The 11,116-nt window shown below is 30.2% G+C and overlaps 1 protein-coding gene across 1 annotated transcript; it reads right to left on the reverse strand.

Moving 5' to 3' along the window:
- Positions 1-9,072: 9,072 nt before the first annotated feature.
- LOC141621551 (MACPF domain-containing protein At1g14780-like) lies at positions 9,073-10,679 on the reverse strand. Its single transcript, XM_074437976.1, has 4 exons — positions 9,966-10,679; positions 9,691-9,874; positions 9,384-9,553; positions 9,073-9,295 (listed from the first exon to the last, which is right to left on the reverse strand). Exons 2-4 carry the CDS (start codon positions 9,791-9,793, stop codon positions 9,122-9,124), a joined length of 447 nt encoding a protein of 148 aa, XP_074294077.1. The 5' UTR covers positions 9,794-9,874; positions 9,966-10,679; the 3' UTR covers positions 9,073-9,121.
- Between the last annotated feature and the right edge of the window lie 437 nt (positions 10,680-11,116).

An 11,116-nucleotide genomic window follows, 5' to 3' on the forward strand; every position in this document is an offset into this window, starting at 1 on the left:
TAATTTCATGAACTAAATACACGGTATTGCTTCCCTTTTAGAATTTTAACTATTAATTAATGTAAAACATAATAAGAATAAAAAAAGTTAAATAATTCAATTGTTTATATATGCATACTTTACCTAGCAACTTTTTGGATAAAAATGAAAAATAGGATTGTTGTAATATTTATATAAGATTCAAACTATTAATTAATTCAAAACATAATAAGAATTAAAAAGTTAAATAATTCAATTGGTTATATATGCATACTTTACCTACCAATTTTTTGGATAAAAATGAAAAATAGGATTGTTATAATATTTATATAAGAAAAATTTTGTAATTAATTTCAATAATTTATTTGAGAGAAGAAGAATGTTGTGTGAACTAAGGGGGAGATAAAAAATGGTGAAATAAATATAAAGTATAAAAATTGTGAGGAAAAAACCAAAAGACCATCTATTAAAAAAAAGAAAAAAAAAGTTAAATGAATAGGTAGATTAATACCAAATTTATGAGAGGAAAATAAAGAGTTTTATTAATTTGTTTTTTGTGTTTGCCACTAATATTTTTTATTTTGTTTGTATTTTATAAGCATGTAACACATGATATTTAGAGATTACTTTTAGTTGGATACTTACTTAATTTTAGTTAAATAATTAAGTAATTAATATAATTGAATTATTTGTAACCAATAGAAAAATTACACGTGGATTAAAATTAAATGCAAAGAAAAATAACATAAAATGTGGCACTTAAAATTGCTTGACATGACACACGTCAAATAATAAACTACTCATCTTGTCTTCTTATTATATTGTATAGATACTAATAATTAAGTCATTTATCATACTAAATTTTGACAAAAATAATTTATTTTGAATAAATTTTAACGGATAATTAAACAATAAAAGTGGAATGGAGAAGGTCTCATTTAAATTATCATTTAAGTGATATAATTTCATGAAAAAAATACATGGTATTACTACCCTTTTAAAATTCTATTATTAGTGTTTAATTTACTTATGTATTTACGGAATTTGTTTGTAAATTATTTAAATTAAATAAATATTTTCTTTTCCATATATTTTATATTTTCCAAAACCTTATCCTTTACGTGAAATAATTTCATGAACTAAATATACGGTATTACGCCCCTTTTAGAATTTTATTATTAGTGTTTAATTTCATTTAAGTATTTACTGAATTTGTTTGTAAATTACTTAAATTAAATAAATATTTTTTTCCATATATTTTATATTTTCCTAAGAAAATATTTTATATGATATTTAATTATCAATTGTTGATTAATTAGTTCTATAAAACATCTTCTATATACAACAAAGTTATAATAACAACAATAGTGAATTGGTGCCTTTCAAAAAAAAAAGTAGTGAATTAGTGACAAATCTTGACAATACAAAAAAAAAAAATTTGTTTTCAACTTCATTTATTCTTCTTCGTTCTTAATTTCTTAGGTATTCAGTTTTTTTATATTTCGAATACATATAATACTAATCCATATGAAATTTCTTGAAATTATTAACTTATAGTTAATGTGTATTTTCTTATTGTAGTTTTTTTTTTTTTTTTTTTTGAGTTAATTAAGTTTAAAGCTAATGGAATATGGATGGATTTTTAAAGAAAATAAGTGAATTAAATTAATGCAATATATGAATAAATTGATAATCCATGTCATATTAGTTTGCCAAGTCACATTGTTATTGTATACGTGGCTTTTTTTCATCCGATGTGGCATTGTCTACGTGACATTTTTATGCTAGCCTTTTAATAGTATTTATAGATTATAAGTCAACTTCCTCTTTATTAAGTACCATACATAGTACCATACTTGGTATTCTGTAATGGTTTATTCAGATTGCGAGTGAATGCAAGATGGTTTATTCATATTGTTCATAGTACCATACTTACAAATCTGTAATGGTTTATTCATATTGTTCTGCTCATAATTTTGATTTTTGAAGGTTTGCTCATTGGCTTTACAATTTTCTTTACATACTTTATTTATGTTTCTCTTCAGTATCTTAAAACTAAAATTTAAAGTCTAATGTATTTTTTTTTTGAAGACGAGCATAAAAATTCAACAACCAACTAAAACACCCTAAAATAGATAGATAAATAAATGACCGAAACGGGGGAGTTTAAGTAGCAATGAGTTTGAGTAGCACGCAATTTATGTAATACATAGTTGTACAAATACGTAGATAAATTTACATGAATAGTATGGTTTTCACAAATTCCCAAGTTAAAATGGGTATATTCGTTTTGACTTTAAGATAAGTTAAGTAATTGAAGTAAACAAATGCTAGAATGTATGGAAAAAAGTAACAGATTTTTCTTTTATACACGTGTAGCCTCTTTTAATTTTAAGATGGATAAAAGGGAGACTAATTAGCAAGTTTTTGAGTGATAACGAGTAATCTAACTCTAATATTAGAGACTCCACCCTTATAAAAGGACTTGGATTAACAAAAAGTTTAAAATATGAATTTAGTCACAATACACATACCCATATATATCAAACCGATACTCGATCACTCATTCACTTAATATTTGGTACACGTTCTTCCTATTACTTGCAACAATTTAATTTGGCCTTGATTTTTTTCTATGCTAATGATGATATAAAAATTATGTTTATAGTATCATAAATAATAATTAGCAATGTATGCGTAAATATACTCCTAGAAATTTGGTTTACAAATTACAATAATTAGTAAAGTACACGTAAACATGTTTTTACTCCATAACAGTAACTTTTTTTAATGCGCGGGGAATATTTTACCGACATATCTTCATGATCAAACTTATACAACTTCGACTCTATACCGTCAAATGCGAAGTCATTATAAATCAAGAGATAGTCTCTTAGTTTTTTACGCAAGTTGAATTCAATTAATGAAAATATTCTCCTAATTTTTAGCTTTGTATGTTTTAAAAACGTAAATCCTTCTACTTGCGTTATATGAACTAAGTTAATGGAGGATTTAAGAATTGTTGATGTTATACAAACTCGATTAACAAAGGGTCAGATTTCGTCATCTCGACATACCGAATCTCGAGCGCAAGGAAGTATATATCGAGAATGACTATTGTACTTTATATCAGCAAGGAGTAGGTCACATTCGGGCTAGCGCCCGTACATCGAACGTGCATTAACTCTAGTATATATATATATAAAAGAGGCTTTTTTCAGACAATTCTAGAGACTCTAAGTTTTTTGAAACACTCTAATTATAATAATAATATTGATCTAAAAAAAATAACAGAATTCGTAAATATTAATCTAAAAAGATAACTTTTGTTTCATGGAAACTTTATCTCTTAAAATAAAAAAATTATTGGGAATATTGATCTAAAAAAAGAAAAGAATTTGTAAATATTAATCTAAAAGGTTAACTTTTCTTTCATAGAAAATTTATCTCTTAAAATAAAAAAAATTATTGGGATATATATATAAATAACCAATGAGTATATAGGCTTTTTCAGACAATTCTAGAGACTCCAAGTTTTTTGAAACACTCTAATTATAATAATAATATTAATCTAAAAAAAATAACAGAATTCGTAAATATTAATCTAAAAGATAACTTTTGTTTCATGGAAACTTTATCTCTTAAAATAAAAAAAATTATTGGGAATATTGATCTAAAAAACTAACAGAATTTGTAAATATTAATCTAAAAGGATAACTTTTCTTTCATAGAAACTTTATCGCTTAAAATAAAAAAAAAAATTATTGGGATATATATATATATAAATAACCAATGAGTGTATATATATATATATATATATATATATATATATATATATATATCCCCTTAAGGATATGCGAGTAATATTTGCGTGACTTTGACTTGGTGCCCTCTGGTCCCATCTATTTTGCCATTCTGAGACTCTAGCCTTACAAGGATGGCCATTGGACTAGGCAGTGACAAGTACTAATAGACCTGTTTTCGATTCATACTCTTCATGTCTTGATTTCCGCATCTATCATAGGAAAAAGAGAAGATTGTGTTACATGGGTCTTCAATTGAACAAGCGTGTCCATGGATTTCACTTTGCTTAATAATAAGGTTGATTCATCAAAAATTAGTTTATAAGTTAAAATATGGGCCAGTTAAATCATATGTAGTCAGCGTATTACTGAATCATAAATTGTAGCAAAAAAACAAAATAGAAATTTGTGCAATTATATAAATGATTTTAAGTCCATTGCAAGACGTATGTTATTTGATATTCAATCATACTAATCAAGTTGAGGTTTAATCACTAGGGATTTGATTATAGAACAAACATCCGAATAACTTAATAAATAAATTAATGTCCAGTAGAAGGATAGGAAATTATGAACAACGGAAAGAAACAAAAATAATAATAAGCAAATTAAATGTGCGTGGGAGAAGGATAAGACAATGACACGAGACAATACAAATACGATAGTTGCTGCTACCCAAAACAGTAAATCTCCTGATAAACCGTCTCTGACTACATTAATAAGAGACAACTAATAAATAAACTAAAAACTAACTAAAAAGATAAAAGATAAAAATTAAATAAAAATAATTTTAAAATACAACCAATAAATAAACTAAAAATTAAAAGATAAAAATTAAAAATAAAAATAAAAATAATAACAAAAATAATAACTACCTATCATGAGAGGGATTTTTCACAAAAATTAATGGAAAACTGTCTCTTTTAGAAATTTATGGAAAAGTATAATGGGTATAATGTGTACAACAATGCGAGCTTTGGGTATTAGTTAGATGATTTATCTCTTTTTAATATTATATAGAGTAATATATCTAATCTCAATCTCAAGGAGTATATATCTTTTCATTATTTTTCACTTTCTATTTTTATCGGGTCAATATAGTGTGGAAACACGAAATGCACAATCTCATTTGCGTACGGAGCACTATAATTTCCACAAGTTTAAATACTTCTACGAATATATGAGTACACGAGGATAAAATTTTAGTACAACTCCTAATAATACTCGATACAACATCCCTCCAATTTTTTATGATCTTCCCTCTTTGTCTTTTCAAACAAGTTTGATTATCTTTCGTCTTTCCTTTTTTGATAAGTTTCATTCATTTTCTATTACAATCCTTTATTTTTTTCTTTTTTTCCTCTCTTATTTTTTGTGCCAAAAAAAAGGAGGAAGATAATAAGAAATTGGAGAAAGTACAATATTAATATTACAAAGTACATTATACATAATTTTGAAGTCATTAATTACTTACGACAATATAATTACATTTTTCACAAATTCACTTAAAAAAAAAAAAAATTAGTAACCGTGCAACGCACAGGCACTAAATCTAGTTATAGTTATATGATAAACATTGTGATAATCAAAATAAGCCCATCACTGAAATAAAATGAATAATGTCGCAATTATGCAAAGATTATCATCCAAACAAGAATATTATGTTTCTACTTCCAATAACCAAAATGAAAACATTATTCCACATGTTGAGCAAAGAGCATTGATACGCCTTATACTAATGCTTAGCCACAAATCAAATAATCATAGTTTTAGTCATTAAATTCTGAGACAAGGATGATGTGAAAAAGAGGCGAGAAATACGATGTTGCAGACTTGCAGTCATCGTCTAACCCACAAATTTTAATAAACAAATTTTGTAATTACAGTGAAACCACAAAAAGTTTCAGTACAACAATAAGGAAATCGAGTAAGACACGACGAAGCAATATTCAATCACTCAAGATCAGAGAAAGATTATAAAATCTAAAACATTTCCGATTTACGATGAATTGTAAATAATAGAGACAAACCTACAGGATTATATGGGATTTAGGGAGTAAAGCATATTGGAAGGACCTGAAATATGGTAAAACATTGCAACGAGGACCTCAAATATAATTGCGAGGCTTTAAGGACCCCATGTGATTTATGCCGTTAACATTTCTACTTTCCGTTATTCACTGTTGTCAAATGTTTAAATACTGTACACTAAGTAGAAATTCTAACAGTTTAACAAAAAGTAATTAGTGGCCTCCATGGGCTCCATCTCTCTCCTATTTTTATTACTACTCCACTACTCAGTAAGTCAGTATTTATTTATGTTGACCATTAGTTTTATTGTAGACGGGTATATCCGTCTAAAGATGTAGACAGATTAAATAATCTCATTTTTGCAAGAATAGTAAGTGGTCACATATTTGACCCGTCTACAACTTTAGATGGATAGTGTCCGTTTAAAGTGAGATTTTGGGTTACGTTGATGATAGTTTTTCACCAATTTTTGTTTTTTTTTTATACAAGTGGTTAATATTTGACACGTTTTAATCATAAAACGGATAATTCAGTCTTGAACAAGAATTATTTGTATATAAATTAGTATGTGTCAAACGCGAAATATACCGAAGTTACTGAATTCGTAACCTGCTTTAATTGACTTGTTTGGCAGGTCTAGATGGAAAGAGTATAAATTTAATTAAAAAGAGTATTTTCGTGTAATAAGTTATTGATGAAACAATATTTGACAGTTTATTTTTATATTTTAATGTAAATGATATACGGAGTATTAAGTACTCCGTATCGTTTAATTTTGGTTCATTTTGGCTCACTTCGGTTGATTTCGAATGTGTTGGCTATGTAACTTGTGATTTCAAGTTCGGTTGATTTCGCATGTGTCATATAAATGTATCATTCAGTTAATTTTCAGATTTTGGGTTCTTCTTATACTCGCCCCGTTGGCGTACAAAAATTTCGAAGTCTTTAGTAGTATATCATTTTGAAATTTTTTCGAGACTACCTTATACTATTACTCATTTATCTCCGCTAAAATTTTCCACTCCCGCAAATTTTAAATCTTGACTCTGCCATTGATCTTATTGAATCGTTCTTTTGTAGTGCGTAAAAGCTAGTGTTACTATAAATCGGTTTTACAATAATAAATTTATCACCGTCTTACTCCCTCCGTTTCGGTCATTTTTTATTTTATTTTTTTTTCCATTTTGGGGTGTCTTAGTCATTTATTTGTCTTTCTATTTTAGAAATATATTTGATGGACAATTAAATCTTCCACACTCAATTTATTCCACTTATAATCTAATAATTGACTCTTTTCTCTTTGCTCGGTCTTTGTGTCAAAAGTAAAGGCAAAATAAATGACCGTGTCAGAAGGGAGTATATACGTACATAATTAGGCTTAATAAATGCAGTTAGTTTTGCTGAATACGGTCGGAGCAAATTGATAATCTAAACGCAACATCATTAAAATTGACAAAATAAATTTCAACAACATTAACTTATGGTAGCTGTTAAATGAGGGCTTGAGGTAGTGGACTTAAGAGAGAGAGAGTGTGGTGTTAGCCAATTTAATTTTGATTTTGTATAATGTACAATTGGTCTCCCTTGTGACGGGTTATCATTTGTTGCGGATATTTTGTGAGATAAAATGGTAACAAAATGGGTTAGTGGAGAAAGAGGACCACATGAATAGTGTTGCACTTTGTGAGGTAAAATGGTATCCGTCACTCTTAGAGTGACGGATATGTGCCGTCACAAACAAGAATTTGTGTATAATGTATTAGATGCAGAACGTGGATGTAACGGCTCAAGATTGGTAGTTAACGGAATAAGGTAGTTGAGGTCCTTAAAGCTTCCTAAAAATAGTTTAGGTCCTTATTTCTCCTTTTTATCATATTTAAGGTCCTTCTTCTTTACTTAACTCGGGATTTAGGATAATACCATAGAGATGTACCAATCTTTGGAATTAATTATTCAGTCGGTTAGATCCTCGTGCTGATAACGTGTTATAGAATAAGAATTAGAGAAGAAAGTGTAGAGAGAAAACAAACAAATAGATTGAGAGGGGAAGAGAGTTAATTGTTATTCATCTGATATAGGGTATATATAGTACATAGTTGATGAGTTTATCAACATCCTAATTACATGTATAATGGGTACAAGCCCAATGGACATCCATCTAACTATTGTTTCATAACAAGTTTATCTCAACAGGAGAATTTGTTTACTACTTACGTTCTATCGCTTGCTATTCTTTTATTTCTAATTATTAAAGTCGAAAGTCGTTTAGGGAGTGTTTGGTAACAAGAATTTAATTTGAAATGATTATTTTAAATTTGGCAAAATGAAATAAAGATTTGAAATGAGGGGGGTTAGAGTGTGTATTTCAAATGAGTTTATTTTAGCCTTACTTGGATTTGGTAGGGATTTGGAAATCCAAATCTAATAGGTTTGCCAAATATGAAAATTGGTCCAAATCTTAATTTGAGAATACAATCTTTGTTCCCAAACACACCATTAAGGAAATTAGACTTTCTCTAATCGCTCGAAAAAAGCTTCTTTTATTAATATAAATAGATAGATAGATAGATATAGATTTTGTGGGCATACGCATAATTTATATACCCTATTCAAAAATTTACATGTCTTAGATCACAAATAAAGCAGATGACATATATACAATCTTCGAAAGAATACGGGTAATTATCAGGGGACCATGTTCAGCAGTGAGAATTTAACATGTAAACAAATCTTGCCTTTAATCAAGTCTAACTTAGCCCCAGTTACAATCCAATACCCAGGATTATCCTGTGGCCCTCGAAATATTTCACAGGTATTTACAAATCGGAGTAATTTCTGGTTTTGTACAGGAACCGGAGGTCCCGTTGGGAAAAGACCAGAATCCACCACTATCCCCTGCTCTTGTTCTTTTTCCAGGTTCCCTGAAGTCGATGGTAATGACATGGATAAGAATCTTGATTTTTGAGAGGTGGAGCCTGGAGAACCCTGGTCCCACTCCGACTGTACGATCTCAAAATCCAGCACCTTGGAATATAACAGTCGGAGATGAAGGACTTGCTTGGAGTCATGTGTGTTAGTGTACAACTGAGCTCCTGTCACTATGAATGCTGTGTTTTCCTGGTCCCTGGTCTTCCAGGAGGGATTGTATTTAACGGGTGCTGAGCAAATGTGTGAGTAGTTTTTCTTCTGGACAGGCTCGAAATATCGAGCATCTGATATCTCGTCTGATCCTCTCCAGAGTGATGACGATGTTTCAATCTTGTTTTCAAGTATTAGTGGCGTGTTTATGAGATGTTGGAGGTGTATTGCTAACCTGTTACCATTACCAAATAGTAAGTCTCATGTGAGACGGGTTTGCAGTACCTTGAGGAATCAACAATGTAATGTAAATGACAAAATAGATGAATTGAAGTGAACCTGTCATTTCTCATGCCCTCGAGGTATAACCGCACTCCTGTAACAGGTTTATTCTCAGCAGTAACCTGTCAAACAGCAATACTAACTTATCAATGTACATTCTGATGAGCTTAACCAATGTGGAAAACACCTATTGTTTAAAACAAGATATACCTGAGCAGTATTGACATTTACTTTTGGACCCATCATGTTAAAATAGAGGGCAGAAGTTGGGATTGGCATGTTTGTCGTAGGTGCTAACGGGAGATCGCTGTGTATAGGAGCCCATACTCTGTTCGACTGGAACTCGAGGAAGTACTGTAAATCAGCAATTGGTGGTTTATCTGCATGATTTCAACCAAATGATTAATGTACATGTCCTATACTATACAGAATGTGAACATGTGTGTGTGTGTGTGTGTGTGTGTGTGTGTGTGTGTGTGTGTCAGTGTGTAAGTGAAGAAAAAGAAAGAGGACTTACGACGAAGATAAAGATTGATAGCATGTGATAAGAAACCTTTGCCAGGGACACCTTTAAGAAGTGAAGTTATCGGAATGAAACTCAAGTTTATCGCATCAGGCATTAATGCTACTGTTGGTAGCCATTCGCTATGCTCCTTTATTGTTACATCTCCTCCTCTTTTCGCACATATTACTGTTATTCCCTACCATCAACGTACAACAATCAACGACCAACAATCAACAATCAACGACCAACAAAGCCTAAACGGTTGTTAAGTAGAAGTTTGGACTTACTTGTTTAGAGGTGACATTTGAAAAACTCTCAGTATGAAATGGGAGTTGTTCATATATGTTGAATGCTGATGGAACCTGTTAATCAGAGGAGCTGCATTAGTGTGACTGTGTATGTAACAAGTACGGAGTACTATTTAAGAAAACAAGCCATGAATCATAGGCAAATTCTCATTTGTGACCTCTGACACCGATTAAAGTAATAACAAGTGGAGAGCAAGCAGGAGAGAGGGTTGTGAGAGGTCACAATATATATAACCTTGTTAAGTTTGTTGTCTTTGGTTCTGCCATGGTTAGGAGATAAGGTGCAGATGCCAGTAAACAGCTGATCTCCAAGTTCATACAAATGCTTCTTAACTTCTGATGCATTTACTTTTGATGATTTGTCTTGCTTCACTAAAACCATGTCTTCTCCACCAACGCTTATTCCCACTATTACATGTGTCCCATACTTCTCTATGAACCTGCTCCATGCATTTTCTCATTATTTTCGTATATTATCGAATGCCTTCTGATCTATACGTTCAGGCGACGGATAGGTTCGTCACAATCAAGGCTTTGTTTTTTCGGTAGTGTTAACAAGAGTAAAGTATGAGTAATCTTTATACCTAAGACTCAACTAAGAGTCTTACTTTCGTATTTCTTTCACTTTATCCCTCTAACTTATCAATACACTTGTAAATTTATGTCGAATCGACTTTTCTTACTCAAATTATGTACTCGGGTCTTAAGAAGGGTGACACGGGCAAACTTCACAAGAGTGGCTAATTTCTCCCAATTTTGAGCATCAAATTCATTGAGTTGGAGCTCAGACCAGGATAAGCTCGTCTAAGGAGAGGAATAAGTGAATGTGTAATGCACTTCAAGATGATTATCCAATGCATCAACAAGCTTATTTGATCTTAAGGCTTAGTTCTTTTGGACTTAATTTTACTGAATTAAACTGAAATAAACTCATACAAGCTTAACTTTTCTGAATAGAATTTAAAAGCTGAACTGAACTGAACTTAACTTATAAAGGTCGAATTGAACTTATAGAAGCTTAACTTATAGGAAAATGGATATAAATTGAGCTTAACTTTTCTGAATAGAACTTGATCGCATTTTAAAGTATATATCTTTGCTAGCCATCCTAGATCCACCACTTATCATAG

Source organism: Silene latifolia, chromosome X (genome assembly GCF_048544455.1).
Source record: "Silene latifolia isolate original U9 population chromosome X, ASM4854445v1, whole genome shotgun sequence".
NCBI lineage: Eukaryota > Viridiplantae > Streptophyta > Magnoliopsida > Caryophyllales > Caryophyllaceae > Silene > Silene latifolia.

Coding starts and splice junctions, on each gene's coding strand:
- LOC141621551 (XM_074437976.1), bottom strand. CDS start 9,793: ATGCCTGATGCGATAAACTTGAGTTTCATTCCGATAACTTCACTTCTT. Junction 9,554..9,690: donor TATCAATCTTTATCTTCGTC/GTAAGTCCTCTT, acceptor GAAATCATGCAG/ATAAACCACCAATTGCTGAT. Junction 9,296..9,383: donor TAAATGTCAATACTGCTCAG/GTATATCTTGTT, acceptor GCTGTTTGACAG/GTTACTGCTGAGAATAAACC.